Below are 17884 nucleotides of genomic sequence, written 5' to 3' on the forward strand. Positions count from 1 at the left end.
ATGTTAGATGTTAGAACACTGACATCCTTACCACCGATGAGTCAATAGCCACTGCCCCCGACCCTCCTGATATTTTATGGTCCGAATAATTACTAGATGCATCTACATTTAAGGCTGCAAACATGAATTTACTAGAGGAAGCACAGTGGTGGTGGATGACCCAATCTCTCTCTCAAACTTACCAAAATCACCAAGGGATCATAAATCCACCCCTCTTTGCATCTTCCAAGCAAAGGAAATTGTAGAAAACACAAGTGAAACTGTTTCACAGAGATATCAGCAATACATAGCAAATTTGAGATGATGGAGATTAAGAGGAAAATTAAATCATTCTTAAGTGGTCAAGGTAAAAACATTATTGTGTGGTTCACTATAGTTACATTTAAAACAGTCCGAAGTCAAACAACTCTAGTCTGATTAGTCTTGTCATTGATATGTGCTGTCTTAGAATTCTCCAGAGAAACAGAGCTAATAGGAGATTATCTATCTATGTATCTATGTATCTACCTAATCTATCTATACTCTCTCTTATCTATTTTAAGGAACTGACTCATGAGATTGTGGGGCCTGGCAGTCTAAAAGCTACAAGGCAGGCTGGCAGACTGGAAATTCAGATAAGAGTTGGTGTTGTAGTCTTGACTCTGAATTCCATAAGGCAGCCAGTCGGAATTTCAGGCGGGGTTTCTGTGTTGCAGTCTTGAGGCAGAATTCCTTCTTCTTTGGGAAACTTCAGTCTTTGCTCTTCAGGCCTTCAGCTGCTCACATTCCACAGTGCTGTCCTTCTGGCCATCCTTCATGCTTTTGTGTTGCCTGTCCCATTGCCCTTAATCTTATATGGAAAAATGGAAATAAATTCAGAGCGGAAACTTATCTAAAAGTTTTGAGGGAAAAATGATCGAAACCAGAATTATTCACAGGACAACTTGTTCTATGAATAATTTTTGAAAAGGAACCATTTCCTCTACAGCTGGCTTATTATGAGGAGCTTGATGACAAAATATTGGCAAGGCCTCCAGTGGACATTTATCGTGTTGTGACAGATCCCAGAAATGAATCTGGGTCTCCCGACTTCAATACAGTTCTCTTCCTATTACATAATGAGAGAATATGATTTTCTACTCTTTTCTTTTACTTTACTTGTTGAGAAACAACTAATATTCATTTAAAAGCATCAATCTTACATATTCAGTTGAATGAGATTCAGCAATCGTATCCCCCATGTATCATCATCCATATCACCATCCCAACAGCACAGAAAGCATTTCTTCTTCCCAGAGAGTTGCCCTCACCCCTTTCCAATCAAATTTCCACATACTCTCTAGTTTCCAGCATGATAGATTATAATTTGCCTATTGTTGGGCTTCCTATAGGTATGATATATAATATGTAGTCTTCTGTATTTAGTTTATTTTGCTTAGCATAATTTTTCGGGAGCAAGGCTTTATTATTTTTTTGTTCGGAAACGAACTCAGAGTTACATAACATGATGTTTTTGACAGTCATCCTGTGGTTATATCAGTATTTCCTTCCTTTTCATTGCTGAGTAGTTTACATTAAAAAAAAGATCCATTCTCCTGTTGATAGACATTTGTATTATTTTTAATTTTTGGTATTATGAATATGGCATTTATGAACATTCTTTTACAAGTGTTTTGTGGATATGTTTGTTAATTCTCTTGGGTAAGAGGGGAGTTATTGAGCCATACAGTAGATGTTCTTTAACTTTTTGTTAGGTTTTATATATATATATAGTGTGTGTGTGTGTGTGTATATATATATATATATGGTGTATATAATTTATATACACTAAAATACACACATTTTTAAGTGTAAAGTTCAATAAGTTTTGATACATGTATACTCCATTGTCTTTGTTTTGTATTGCTATAAAATAATACCTGAGGCTGGGTAATTTATTAAGAAAAAGTTTATTTGGCTCATGATTTTAATGGCTGCAAAGTTCAAGACTGGGCAACAGCATCTGGTGAGGGCCTCAGGCTGCTTCCAATCCTGGTGGAAGGCTAAGGGGAGGTGGCTTGTGCAAAGATCACATGGGAGAGAAGAAGCAAGGGATGGGGGAGTGCTAAGTTCTTTTTAACAGCCAGCTCCCATGGGAAGTAATAGAGTGAGAACTCACCACCAAGGGAGGGGATTGAAGGAGGGAATTAATCTATTCATGAGGGATCCACCCCCATGACCCAAACGCTCCCCCTTAAGCCCCACCTTCAATATTGGGGATCAAATTTCAACATGAGGTGAGGAGGGTACAAATATCCATGCATACCACCTCTGAAACCATCATCTCAATTGACACATTCCACAAATCTCTCTCATACTCCTTTATAAGTAATTGCTACCCTTCATCTTCCATTCTAGGTACCCACTCACTGGCCTTGCATTTTGGGAACATTATATAAATGGGACCATATAACATGCATTCTTTTAAAACTGGCTTCTTTCATTCAGTATGTTTCTAAGATTCATCAGTAGTTCTTTTTTTTTTGCTGAGTAGTGTTCCATTGTATGAATATAGAATAGTTTAGCCATATATGTGCTGACGGTCGTTGGTCTTGTTTCCAGTATTTGGCTATATGAATTGAACTGGTATGAACATTTGTGTACAAGTCTTTTTGTGTGCATAAGTTTTTATTTCTCTTAGGTAAATCCCCAGGAGGAGAATTTCTGGAGTGTAACACAAGCATATAATCAGAAACTGCCAAACTATGTTCATTGTATCATTTTACACTCCTATCAATGATGCATGAGAGTTCCAGGTGTGCCACATCCTTGCCAAAATTTGGTATTGTCAGTCTTTTTTATTAGCTATGAAATAGAATCTCGATATTGTGGAGTCAAGGTGGCCGAATAGGAACAGCTACAGTCTACAGCTCCCAGCATGAGCGACACAGAAGACAGGTGATTTCTGCATTTCCAACTGAGGTACTGGGTTTATCTCACTGGGGCGTGTCAGATAGTGGGTGCAGGACAGTGGGTGCAGCGCACCGAGTGTGAGCCAAAGCAGGGCGAGGCATCGCCTCCCAGGAAGCACAAGGGGTCAGGGAATTCCCTTTCCTAGTCAAAGAAAAGGGCGACAGATGGCACCTGGAAAATCGGGTCACCCCACCCTAATACTGTGCTTTTCCAATGGTCTTAGCAAATGGCACACCAGGAGATTATATCCTGCACATGGCTTGGAGGGTCCTACACCCGTGGAGCCTCGCTCGTTGCTAGCAGAGCAGTCTGAGATCAAACTGCAAGTTGGCATCGAGGCTGTGGGAGGGGTGCCCACCATTGCTGAGGCTTGAGTAGGTAAACAAAGCAGCCGGGAAGCTCGAACTGGGTGGAGCCCACCGTAGCTCAAGGAGGCCTGCCTGCCTCTGGAGACTGCACCTCTGGGGGCAGGGCATAGCTAAACAAAAGGCAGCAGAAACCTCTGCAGACTTAAATGACCCTGTCTGACAGCTTTGAAGAGAGTAGTGGTTCTCCCAGCACGCAGCTGGAGATCTGAGAACGGACAGACTGCCTCCTCAAGTAGGTCCCTGACCCCCGAGTAGCCTAACTGGGAGGCAACCTCCCCAAGTAGGGGGCAGTCTGACACCTCACACGGCTGGGTACTCTTCTGAGACAAAACTTCCAGAGGAACGATCAGGCAGCAACTTTTGCTGTTCACCAATATCCACTGTTCTGCAGCCTCTGCTGCTGATACCCAGGCAAACAGGGTCTGGAGTGGACCGCCAGCAAACTCCAACAGACCTGCAGCTGAGGGTCCTGACAGTTAGAAGGAAAACTAACAAACAGAAAGGACATCCACACCAAAACCCCATCTGTTTGTCACCATCATCAAAGACCAAAGGTAGATAAAACCACAAAGATGGGGAAAAAACAGAGCAGAAAAACTGGAAACTCTAAAAATCAGAGCACCTCTCCTCCTCCAAAGGAACACAGCTCCTCACCAGCAATGGAACAAAGCTGGATGGAGAATGACTTTGATGGGTTGAGAGAAGAAGGCTTCAGATGATCAAACTACACCGAGCTAAAGGAGGAAGTTCGAACCCATGGCAAAGAAGTTAAAAACCTTGAAAAAACATTAGATGAATGGCTAACTAGAATAACCAATGCAGAGAAGTCCTTAAATGACCGGATGGAGCTGAAAACCATGGCACGAGAACTACGTGATGAATGCACAAGCTTCAGTAGCCAATTCGATCAACTGGAAGAAAGGGTATCAGTGATGGAAGATCAAATGAATGAAATGAAGTGAGAAGAGAAGTTTAGAGAAAGTAGAATAAAAGGAAACGAACAAAGTCTCCAAGAAATATGGGACTATGTGAAAAGACCAAATCTACGTCTGATTTGTATACCTGAAAGTGACAGGTAGAATGGAACCAAGCTGGAAAACACTCTGCAGGGTATTATCCAGGAGAACTTCCCCAATCTAGCAAGGCAGGCCAACATTCAAATTCAGGAAATACAGAGAACACCACAAAGATACTCCTTGAGAAGAGCAACTCCAAGACACATAATTGTCAGGTTCACCAAAGTTGAAATGAAGGCAAAAATGTTAAGGGCAGCCAGAGAGAAAGGTCGGGTTACCCACAAGGGGAAGCCCATCAGACTAACAGCTGATCTCTTGGCAGAAACTCTACAAGCCAGAAGAGAGTGGGGGCCAATATTCAACATTCTTAAAGAAAAGAATTTTCAACCCAGAATTTCATATCTAGCCAAACTAAGCTTCATAAGTGAAGGAGAAATAAAATACTTTACAGACAAGCAAATGCTGAGAGATTTTGTCACCACCAGGCCTGCCCTACAAGAGCTCCTGAAGGAAGCACTAAACATGGAAAGGAACAACCGGTACCAGCCACTGCAAAAACATGCCAAATTGTAAAGACCATCAAGGCTAGGAAGAAAATGCATCAACTAACGAGCAAAATAACCAGCTAACATCATAATGCCAGGATCAAATTCACACATAACAATATTAACCTTAAATGTAAATGGGCTAAATGCTCCAATTAAAAGACACAGACTGGCAAATTGGATAAAGAGTCAAGACCCATCAGTGTCGTATATTCAGGAAACCCATCTCACATGCCGTGACACACATAGGCTCAAAATAAAGGGATGGCGGAATATCTACCAAGCAAATGGAAAACAAAAAAAGGCAGGGGTTGCAATCCTAGTCTCTGATAAAACAGACTTTAAACCAACAAAGATTAAAAGAGACAAAGAAGGCCATTACATAATGGTAAAGGGATCAATTCAACAAGAGGAGCTAACTATCCTAAATATATATGCACCCAATACAGGAGCACCCAGATTCATAAAGCAAGTCCTTAGAGACCTACAAAGAGACTTAGACTCCCACACAATAATAATGGGAGACTTTAACACCCCACTCTCAACTTTAGACAGATCAACAAGACAGAAAGTTAACAAGGATATCCAGGAATTGAACTCAGCTCTGCACCAAGCAGACCTAATAGACATCTACAGAACTCTCCACCCAAAATCAACAGAATATACATTTTTTTCAGCACCACACCACACCTATTCCAAAATTGACCACATAGTTGGAAATAAAGCACTCCTCAGCAAATGTAAAAGAACAGAAATTATAACAAACTGTCTCTCAGACCACAGTGCAATCAAACTAGAACTCAGGATTAATAAACTCACTGAAAACCGCTCAACTACATGGAAACTGAACAACCTGCTCCTGAATGACTACTGGGTACATAACGAAATGAAGGCAGAAATAAAGATGTTCTTTGAAACCAACGAGAACAAAGACACAACATACCAGAATCTCTGGGACACATTTAAAGCAGTGTGTACAGGGAAATTTATAGCACTAAATGCCCACAAGAGAAAGCAGGAAAGATCTAAAATTGACACCCTAACATCACAATTAAAAGAACTAGAGAAGCAAGAGCAAACACATTCAAAAGTTAGCAGAAGGCAAGAAATAACTAAGATCAGAGCAGAACTGAAGGAAATAGAGACGCAAAAAAACCTTCAAAAAATCAATGAATACAGGAGCTGGTTTTTTGAAAAGATCAACAAAATTGATAGACCGCTAGCAAGACTAATAAAGAAGAAAAGAGAGAAGAATCAAATAGACGCAATAAAAAATGACAAAGGCGATATCACCACTGATCCCATAGAAATACAAACTACCATCAGAGAATACTACAAACACCTCTATGCAAATAAACTAGAAAATCTACAAGAAATGGATAAATTCCTGTTCACATACACTCTCCCAAGACTAAACCAGGAAGAAGTTGAGTCTCTGAATAGACCCAATAACAGGCTCTGAAATTGAGGCAATAATTAATAGCTTACCAACCAAAAAAAGTCCAGGACCAGATGGATTCACAGCCGAATTCTACCAGAGGTACAAGGAGGAGCTGTTACCATTCCTTCTGAAACTATTCCAATCAATAGAAGAAGAGGGAATCCTCCCTAACGCATTTTATGAGGCCAGCATCATCCTGATACCAAAGCCTGGCAGAGACGCAACAAAAAAAGAGAGTTTTAGACCAATATCCCTGATGAATATTGATGCAAAAGTCCTCAATAAAATACTGGCAAACCGAATCCAGCAGCACATCAAAAAGCTTATCCACCATGATCAAGTGGGCTTCATCTCTGGGATGCAAGGCTGGTTCAATATACACAAATCGATAAACATAATCCAGCATATAAACAGAACCAATGAAAAAAACCACATGATTATCTCAATAGATGCAGAAAAGGCCTTTGACAAAATTCAACAACGCTTTATGCTAAAAACTCTGAATAAATTAGGTATTGATGGGATGTATCTCAAAATAATAAGAGCTATCTATGACAAACCCACTGCCAATATCATACTGAATGGGCAAAAACTGGAAGCATTCCCTTTGAAAACTGGCATGAGACAGGGATGCCCTCTCTCACCACTCCTATTCAACATACTGTTGGAAGTTCTGGCCAGGGCAATCAGGCAGGAGAAGGAAATAAAGGGTATTCAATTAGGAAAAGATGAAGTCAAATTGTCCCTGTTTGCAGATGACATGATTGTATATCTAGAAAACCCCATCGTCTCAGCCCAAAATCTCCTTAAGCTGATAGGCAACTTCAGCAAAGTCTCAGGATACAAAATCAATGTGCAAAAATCACAAGCATTCTTACACACCAATAACAGACAAACAGAGAGCCAAATCATGAGTGAACTCCCGTTCACAATTGCTTCAAAGAGAATGAAATACCTAGGAATCCAAATTACAAGGGATGTGAAGGACCTCTTCAAGGAGAACTAGAAACCACTGCTCAAGGAAATAAAAGAGGATACAAACAAATGGAAGAACATTCCATGCTCATAGGTAGGAAGACTCAATATCATGAAAATGGCCATACTGCCCAAGGTAATTTATAGATTCAATGCCATCCCCATCAAGCTACCAATGACTTTCTTCACAGAATTGGAAAAAACTACTTTAAAGTTCACACAGAACCAAAAAAGAGCCCACATTGCCAAGTCAATCCTAAGTCAAAAGAACAAAGCTGGAGGCATCACGCTACCTGACTTCAAACTATACTACAAGGCTACAGTAACCAAAACAGCATGGTACTGGTACCAAAACAGAGATATAGATCAATGGAACAGAACAGAGCCCTCAGAAATAATGCTGCATGTCTACAACTATCTGATCTTTGACAAACCTGACAAAAACAAGAAATGGGGAAAGGATTCCCTATTTAACAAAGGGTGCTGGGATATCTGGCTAGCCATATGCAGAAAGCTGAAACTGGATCCCTTCCTTACACCTTATACAAAAATTAATTCAAGATGGATTAAAGACTTAAATGTTAGACCTAAAACCATAAAAACCCTAGAAGAAAACCTAGGCAATACCATTCAGGGCATAGGCATGGGCAAGGACTTCATGTCTAAAACATCAAAAGCAATGGCAACAAAAGACAAAATTGACAAATGGGATCTAATTAAACTAAAGAGCTTCTGCACAGCAAAAGAAACTGCCATCAGAGTGAATAGGCAACCTACAGAATGGGAGAAAATTTTTGCAATCTACTCATCTGACAAAGGCTAATATCCAGAATCTACAATGAACTCAAACAAATTTACAAGAAAAAAACAAACAACCCCATCAAAAAGTGGGCAAAGGATATGAACAGACACTTCTCAAAATAAGACATTTATGCAGCCAAAAGACACGTGAAAAATTGCTCATCATCACTGGCCATCAGAGAAATGCAAATCAAAACCACAATGAGATACCATCTCACACCAGTTAGAATGGTGATCATTAAAAAGCCAGGAAACAACAGGTGCTGGAGAGGATGTGGAGAAATAGGAACACTTTTACACTGTTGGTGGGACTGTAAACTAGTTCAACCACTGTGGAAGTCAGTGTGGTGATTCCTCAGGGATCTAGAACTAGAATTACCATTTGACTCAGCCATCCCATTACTGGGTATATACCCAAAGGATTATAAATCATGCTGCTACAAAGACACATGCACATGTATGTTTATTGTGGCACTATTCACAATAGCAAAGACTTGGAACCAAGCCAAATGTCCAACAATGATAGACTGGATTAAGAAAATGTGGTACATGTACACCATGGAATACTATGCAGCCATAAAAAAATGATGAGTTCATGTCCTTTGTAGGGACATGGATCAAGCTGGAAACCATCATTCTCAGCAAACTATCGCAAGGAGAAAAAACCAAACACCACATGTTCTCACTCATAGATGGGAATTGGACAATGAGAACACATGGACACAGGAAGGGGAACATCACACACCACGGCCTGTTGTGGGGTGGGGGGAGGGGGGAGGCATAGCATTAGGCGATATACCTAATCCTAAATGACAAGTTAATGGGTGCAATACACCAACATGGCACATGTATACATATGTAAAAAACCTGAACGTTGTGCACATGTACCCTAAAACTTAAAGTATAATAAAAAGAAGAAATAGAATCTCATTGTGATTTTAATTGTTTACATTTATCTAATAACTAGTAACTTTGTGCACTTTGTCCTGTGCTTATTGAACATAGATATATTTTCTTTTGTGAAATATCAGTACAAGTCTTTTCCTCATTTTAAAAATTGGGCTATTTTATCTTTTTGATATGAACTTGTAAGAGTTATTTATGAAGTATAGATACAAGTCTTTCATCTGATGTGCAAATTATGAGTATTTTGTCTGGTCTGTGGCTTAGTCTATTCAAATTCTAATGATGTCTTTGAAGAAGAAAAGTTTCTAATTTTAATAAAGTCCCAGCTATGATTTATTTTTCTTTCATGATTAGTGATTTTTGTATCCATTTAAAAAATATGTTCCTAATTCAGGTTTAAGATGTTCTGTTATGTAATACAATCCATTTTTATTTTATTTTTCTGTATAATGTGAGGTAGAGCTTTTTCACATAGAGAGTCAATTTTTCTATCATTATGTGTCGAAGGCAGTGTTTTTCACAATAAACTTATGTTGGCACTTTAATCAAACATCAATTTACTATATATTTTTGAGTCTACTTCTGGACTCTGTCTTCTTTGATCAACATGTCTGTCTTTATGCCCATACCACACTGTTTTCACTATGGTAGCTTTTATATTAAGTCTTAAGGTCAGGTTGTGTAAGTTCTCTGACTTTGTTCTTATTCTTTAACCATGTCTTGGGTATTCCCAGTAATTTAATTTGCCATGCAGACTTTAGATTTCCATAGAAGCTTTAGAAGCAGATTCTGCTGCTGGGAGAATAAGTTACACTGACCTCAGGACAAAAGAAGATGTATATGAACTAAATAAATGATGACAAATGCAGACCATAGCAATAAAGTCTGTGGAATTAGTATGTGAGAAATTACACAATGGTCTAAAATATTAGTCTTGAAGGGATCTTAATGATGATTTAGTCATTTCACATGTGCAAACTGTTAAGACTGCTGGCTGTTTTTCACATGGCCACGAGCCCATTTCTTTTTCCTGAGTGTCTGCAGTCCACAGAGCTTCTTCTGGCTCTCTATGCTCCATCTCTTCTCGGCCCAGGAGTTCCCATGGGACCTCCGAAGGGTGACTCAGGTCTCATCTTCCGATGAGATAAAAGAAATAAGACAGATATTCGGGGTAGACATGTAAGAGCATGGTAAAAGGTAGACTGCTCCTGTTTAGATCCATATATAAAAGCTTTATTTTTTGAATCCCAAATTCCATCCCCTGGTCATCTGTACTGGTTCATTCAATAAATATTTCTGAGGCTGGGCATGGTGACTCAAGCCTGTAATCCCAGCACTTTGGGAGGTCAAGGTTGGTGGATCTCTTGAGCCCAGATGTTTGAGACCAGCCTTGGCAATATGGTGAAACCCCATCTCTACGAAAAATACAAAAATTAGCTGGGCATGGTGATGTGTGCATGTAGTCCCAGCTACTCTGGAGGCTGAGGTGGGAGGATCACCTGAGCCTGGGAGGTGGAGGCTGCAGTGAGACATGATCACACCACTGCACTCCATCCTGGGTGAAAGAGTGAGACCTTGCCTCAGAAATAATAATGATAATGATAATAAGTAAACATTTCTGAGCACCTACTTGGTGCTCTTCCAGGCACATGAGCTATATCAATAAACAAAACTCACAAAAATAATCTTGCCTTCTGGAGGTCATATTCCCATGGATAAAACAGAAAATAATAAACATGATGCATAAGTAGAATGTTAGACAGTGATGAATGCCTTAGAAAAAGATTGGACCAGGTTAAGGAGATGGGGATTGGGAGAGGAGACATTGCAATTCAAAATCGATTGGTCAGGAACTCAAACAAATACTTGGACACTAATAGCAGCATTATTCAAAATAGTCAATAGCTAGAAGCAACCCAGATGCCCATTAAGGGATGAATGGATAAACAAAGTGTGGTAGGTACACACAGTGGAATATTATTCAGTCATTAGAAGCAATAAAGTACAGACCCATGCTACAACATGAGCAAAACTTGGAAAGATTATGCTAAGTGAAATAAGGCAGTCACAAAGGGCACTTATTGTGTGACTCCATTTATAGGAAATATTCCGAATAGATAAACCCATAGAATCAGAAAGCAGATTGGTGGTGGCTATGGGTTTGTGGTGGAAATGGAAGAATGGGGACTTCATGTTAATGGGTATGGGGTTATACTTGGGGATGGTGAAAATGTTTTGAAACTAGATAGAGTTAGTGGTTGTACCACATTGTGAATGTACCAAATGTCACTAAATTGTGCACTTCAAAATAGTTAATTTTATGTTATGTAAATTTCAGCGCAATTTTTAAAAATCAGAAGCAAAAAAAGAACAGAAAATTGAGTAGTTAGGCTAAGTCTCACAGAGAATGTACAGTTTGAGTGCTCACTTGGAGGAGGTAAGTTAGCTCTTGGAGGAGGTGGGTAACAGGAAGAAGCTGTCCAGGCAGAAGGAACAATGTCTGCCTAGTGCCTTCAAGGAACAGCAATGAGGATACGGGGTTGGAGGGGAGGGGTCAGAGAGGTGATTGGTGGTGTTCCATCGTGTGGTACCTCCTAGCTTCTGTAAAGATGTTGGCTTTTCCTCTAGGTGAGGTGGAAGACTTTGGAGGCCCCCTTGATTTGACCTAGGTTCTAACAGAATCTCCAGAGTGTCTGTTTTAGGAATATACTTAAGAGGGTACAAGTGGAAGCAGGGATAGCAATTTAGAAGCAGTTATTAAAATCCAAGTGAGAGACCATAATGGCTTGGACAAGGATGGTGGCATTGAGAATGGAGAGATGCAATTGCAGGTAGGATGTCCTTTGAAGATGAAACCATAAGTTGTCCTGATGGATTGCATGTCCAATATGTGAGGAAGAGAAGAGTCAACAATAAATGGAGTCTTGTTCTGAGCCAACATTCAGCATGGAGTTGTCATCATTACAATTAGAAGACAATGGGAGATGCTGAATTTTCTTTGGGGCAAGGGAGGCAAGGAGGCTGGAGGAGATCAGAAGTTCTGTTCTGGAGACATGAAGCTTTTGTGAATTCCACTTGTTCCTTGAATATATGATGGTTTCTTCTGTTTTTGTTTGTTTGTTCTTTTAAATTTTAGATTCTAAGGTACATGTACTTGTTTGTTACAAAGGTATATTGCATTACTGGTGGGGACTGGTCTTACCCAAATTGTGAATATTGTACCCAGTAGGTAATTTTTCATTCATCACCCCCTACCCTCCCTACTTTTGGAGTCCCCAGTGTCTATTATTTCCATCTTTATGTCCATGCATACCCATGGTTTAGCTCCCACATATGAGTAAGAACATGTGGTATTTGGTTTTCTGTTTCTTAACTGGTTCACTTAAGATAATGGTCTCCAGCTCCATCCATGTAGCAAAGGACATAATCTCATTCTTTTTATGGCTGAATAGTAATCCGTGGTGCGTAGGTACAACATTTTCTTTATCTAGTCAACTGTTGATGGACACTTAAGTTGGATCCATGACTTTCCTATTGTGAACAGTGCTGCAGTGAACATACTAGTAGAGGTGGAGAGGTGTCTTTTTTATATACTAATTTCTTTTCCTTAGAAAAGTAGTGAGATTTCTGGGTTGAATGGTAGTTTTACTTTTGGTTCATTGAGAAATCTTCGTACTGTTTTCCTTAGAGATTGAACTAATTGACATTCCCAGCAACAATTTATAAGCATTCCCTTTTCTCCACATCCATGCCAACATCTGCAGTTTTTTGGGTTTTTGATAATAGCCATTCAGACGGGTCTTCTGGTTTTTGGAGGGGAGGATTGGGTGAAGCAAGAAGGAGTTTGAAGGGAAGGAGTGGAGGCTTGAGTGGGCCTAGAGTTTGGAGTATGGGCAAGAAGGATCCCAGAGACAAGCACTTTGCCCACGGCTACACAGCTAATGGAGCTGGGGGGCCCAGCATACTCTCCAGAGGCCCAGGCTAGGCCATCTAGGGGCATGCTTGTTCTGCCCCATCAACTGCAGGTCCTGCAAACATTTTCATCAATAAAAAAAAATTTAAAAACAGAATAAAAATGATACCCAGATGTCCTCTAGTGAAATGAGGGGGAAAAAAAAATCCATCCCCGGCTTATTGTGAGAGTCACTGAATGAGAGCCTGACTCACTGAAATTCATGTAAGATTAATGTAACCAAGTTCCCTGTCTTTTGACACCGGTTTACAGTAAGAGCAGGCCACACATGGCCAGCTCTGGAGTGTGTTAGGACATTTACATTTTACATTTCAGTGTGATATCTGCTAAGGCAAATGAAGAAGCCTTGAAAGATACCTTCTAAGTTCGGAAGTATTTGAGTGTCACATTCCATATGCCAGCAGTTAGTTGTTGCCCTCAAAACATAAGGTTTTGTTTGTTCTTTTGTTTTTTGTTTTTTTAGTGGTTATGTAAGTGAAGTAGATTATAAATAGGCACATACAGGATTTCAAAACTGTAACAAAATTAAGAAAAAGCTGGTTCAATGAGGTTAGATTCTATGAGATTAATCTGAAAAGGGAGAGTAGTTATGAGAAGTCTTAAAAAAGTGGGTGTTTGCCAGAGAAACAAGCAGACACTGGAAGATTTCTGATTAAGTTGGCAGAAATTTATGGGTGCTTAAAATGCCTTGCTTTATTCATGTATTAGAAGCCCTTGCCTTTTTGCAGTTTGTCTTAAGTTGCTATAAACTACTCTCTGTTATGTTGAATGGTGCCTGAATAGTGAAAAGCCAAAATAATTTAGTTCTTTTCAAAGAAGAAATTATAGACTAGCTTATTTTAATAACCCAGTCCAAATTATAAAAAGAAAAGCTTTACCACCCTAATCTCTGGTATAGAGAATGTTCTCTTTTTTAGTTGACATTGGGGGGAAGAAAAGCTTGACTATGAAGTTCAGCAAGTCTGGTTTCAACCCCAGCCACAACTGGGTGAACTTTGTCAAATTACTTTAACAGTCTTATCCTTGGGTTTTTATTTGTAACTATAAAATTTGAGTGATGTTAATGATAAGTACCACAGAGTATTGTACTTTGAATGAAAGGTCTTAATTGTCAAATGAACAACTGAATTATTTTATAGGAAGAGTTCAACTTTAATAAATACTCCTGCAGAATTTCATCATTATGATGTTAAAATTGATGGAAGCTTTATTTTTTAAACTGAGAAACTAATGCTTACGTGGCCTAGTTTAAGAATGAATGCTCCAACTTAATACATGTTTTAAAAAGATGTTTTGGGATACCAAATGTAAAAGAATTCCGAGTTTGTGTTATTTTATTGAACAAACCCTATTCAGCACTTGGGGAATCGCAGGCAGCGTTGCAGACTCGCTGGCTTCTGGCTGTGATCTCACACCCAAACTGCAATAATATCCTGATAAAACGGACTTCCACAAGTAGGTCAAGAATAATAATGTGCAGACCTAATTCCTCTAATTCACGGTGAACATTCTTGTGGTCAATCTTCCCGCGGTCAAAGGACTGTGTATCTCTTCCTCAGAGCCACTCCACAGGCCAAAAGGCTGACTAAACCCCTGACAGATAAGAGATTCAAGAGTAGTCCCAGCCCCCATGGGGAGCAAAGATGCTGGCTCAAAAAACGTACTGATAACTCTCCCTTTTGCAGCTCCTCCTTTCTGAACCTTCCACAAGCAGTGGCAGTTGGATTCTGTGATTAGTCTAGTCTTCAGAGCCAGCCTTCTTGAGTTCAAATTCTGACTTCACCCCTTAATGTGAAGTGACATGGGCAAGTTGCTTAATCTCTCTGTGCCTCAGTGTCCTTGTCTGTAAAATGGGCATCATAATAATAGCGCCTGCCTCATTGGGTGAGTGTGAGAATGAAGGAATTAATACATGTAAATCACTTAGACTGTGTCTGGCATAGAGGACATTCTAAAGAAAAGTTAGCTATTATCATTATATTATTATATTGGTCTGGAATTAGTTCCTGAATCCTTCTGAGATGTGATGACTTATAAATGTAGGTTGAGTTTACTCATGATAGGGTCATCGCAACTATGCATAGCTAAAATCAAATTTTGCTTTTCAAGTTTTTTTTACCTGGAGCCCTAGAGTTCAGGGTTATGGTTTCCTTTGTCACTCCCCTTGAGGGAAGCTTCTTAGTCACAGCCTCCTTCTCTTTCTGTGCACTCTATGCACTCTAGAAAAACTCCTTTTTTTTTTTTTTTCTTCATCCAGGCAGAGAGGCCTACTGGGACTTAAATCCAAGGAGCTGAAATCTGTTTTGGGATGGGGTGGAGTCACATTCTGGACCCTAGACAGAGAATTTCTAAGTTCCAGAAAGTGCTGCTTACTTCGCATTTCCTCTCCCACACCTTTGCTTTTGAAACTCCTGGCACCAATGCTGCCAAGGCTGGCGGAGCTTTCCTGAGTGGTGTCTGCCAAATGAGGAGTCAAGGAATATCTGGAAAGGCAGCCTCCAGGTCCCCGATGTCAAGACCATTTAGAACTGAAAGTGTCCTAATATCGGGGCACAGGCAATAAGCATTAGTTATTAATCAGCCTGAGAAGTTGATTCTAAAATAGGAGGAAATGATTCAATTATTTCCTCTCAAGGGATTACTCAATGTTGTTTTTATGTTTAAATATTTATTTGTCAACATCAAGAATTCTTAGTACATGATGCACCAGCATTTTTGAACAAGTCATAGATTTGGCCACAAATCAAATTTCAGGATGGGAGGAGTGTCTCCCCTTTAAAATAGACGAGAGTGAGTAGTCTATGAGGAGGGACCTACAAAGACTGGAAACTATTCTTAGCTCCGTCACTGACTCCAAGTTCATCCCCTCTGTCTTTCAGTTTGGGTAAGCATCAATTACTTATCTAAAATTTGTAATAAGAAAAGTCTTCATAATTCATGATTGTGTTTACCCTTATGTTAGTAAATTTCTATGTTGGTTCTATTCTTCCCCTTATATTTTAAGAAAAGAAGTAAGAAAGTAAAGATTATTTTTCTGAAATAAAAAATAAATGTATTTATTATTGTTCATAGACCTTCAACTACTCTTAGAAAGCCTTTGGTGACTCCTGGGAACAAGCTGAGTCAGGAACAAAAGTTTGAGGGTTTGGGGTTGAGAATAGGACAATCACTTGGCTAATGCTTTAGTCTAGTTCTGATTTTGCTACTCCTTAGTTGCTTTGTGATGACTACTTGCACATGTGTCTGTTTGTGGGTTATTTTTGTAAGCATGCTGCCACCAGCCTGTGTGGATGTCTGTGGTTTCACATGACACATTTTATTTTCTAAAGTCTACTGAATTTTATGTTTTTTTTTTTCAAAAATAGAAACTCATATTCTTTTCTTCTTAATTTAATTTCTTTCAGGACATTCTCATGAGACTGGTGAAATATAACTGCGAAGTAGCATGATAATTGTGAAATAGCATGATCATTGTGAGAGCTATATGACCCAAAACTTCCATAGGAATAAGTGCAATGCTTGCATATCTGAAACCTGCTGTTACATCTCTTTGCACTTAATAAATATGTGTTGAGTGATTCATTCTCCTGGGTGGTGCTGAGAAAGTAAAAATCATGGCTGATAAAAATTCTGTTTATGGTTTTGTCTGATTTATTTTTCAGTTGAGATATAGGCTACTCTTCCCAACTCAGTCTTGAAGAGTATCACCAACTGCCTCATGTGTGGTGACCTTCACTGTCATATGCCAGTGACTCATCTGGAGTAATCTCAACAACCAGTTACCAATACTTGCTCTTGATTGATAAACAGAATGGGGTTTTGGATCTTAGCAATTCTCACAATTCTCATGTATTCCACAGCAGCAAAGTTTAGTAAGTATTGCCTTCTAAGTATAATTTAAATTTTTATAAATTAAATAATTTCAAGAACATTTACCTTGTTTTAAGCAGTTTGCTTCCAGTTGTTCCAGTTGAATTGTAAACTGAAAAATATATTGCTTTTGTACAGTCATTTTTCATTACAAATCTATCAGAATAAATTCTTTGTAGTGAATATATCATCAGTTTGGCTTTACGTATTCAAATGCAGCAGAATTTAATGTGGTGCCTGCACATGGGAAGTGTTGTGGATGTTTACTGACTGACACACAGTTTGTTTAGATAGATAAGGCTGCTTTTCCATTGGATAACTGTGGGGGATTTAGCTCCAAATTAATTCATTAACGTTTCGTAAGAGATCTTAATCAGTTACTTATTCTTTCCCAAGGTATCACAGTATATGACCGGCTTCTAAATTTAATCCTAGAAGAAAATATTGAGAGTATAAGAATTATGATCTTTTCATTTGATCATTTCAGGATTGTCTTTATATCTTTTATTTGCAGTTAAACAATCATGGGGCCTGGAAAATGAGGCTTTAATTGTAAGATGTCCTAGACAAGGAAAACCTAGTTACACCGTGGATTGGTATTACTCACAAACAAACAAAAGTATTCCCACTCAGGAAAGAAATCGTGTGTTTGCCTCAGGCCAACTTCTTAAGTTTCTACCAGCTGAAGTTGCTGATTCTGGTATTTATATCTGTATTGTCAGAAGGTATTATGCAGAAAGCTCCCATCTTCTTTCACCCTGCTCCCCTTTCTTCAATGGTTGATTGCCTGAGCTGCCCTTGCTTTCACTCCTTCCCTAGTCCTTTCTGGAACAGTTAAATTTATAAAGTGATTTGAATAAAAGTGATTTGGATAAACTTCTAGGAATACTATCAGGTTGAGGTCTAGCTCATTCTGAGCTATTTGGATTTACAAATGCAGGGATTGATTTGTAGCTGACTTAGAGAAAAACCTAGCTTTCCTAGTGACCAAGATAACTGAGAGCAATTGCTTACTTTTGGCTGGAATTAAGAACAAACTAGCACAGAAAATAGTAATC

General features: G+C 39.2%; 1 protein-coding gene across 2 annotated transcripts in view; it reads left to right on the forward strand.

Annotated features, from left to right (window-relative positions):
* IL1RL1 (interleukin 1 receptor like 1) overlaps nt 1-17884 on the forward strand; it is a 40184-nt gene that overhangs the window by 9711 nt on the left and 12589 nt on the right. Inside the window, exons 1-3 of one of the 2 annotated variants that reach the window (XM_055378370.2) lie at nt 15760-15840; nt 16619-16828; nt 17341-17551. In XM_055378370.2, coding sequence (XP_055234345.2) covers nt 16768-16828; nt 17341-17551 — 272 coding nt within the window. In that variant the 5' untranslated portion in view covers nt 15760-15840; nt 16619-16767. Of the gene's footprint in view, nt 1-15759; nt 15841-16618; nt 16829-17340; nt 17552-17884 lie in introns of those variants that run through there. The other variant, XM_031008340.3, reaches the window with a different exon arrangement.

Source organism: Gorilla gorilla, chromosome 12, assembly GCF_029281585.2.
Source record: "Gorilla gorilla gorilla isolate KB3781 chromosome 12, NHGRI_mGorGor1-v2.1_pri, whole genome shotgun sequence".
NCBI lineage: Eukaryota > Metazoa > Chordata > Mammalia > Primates > Hominidae > Gorilla > Gorilla gorilla.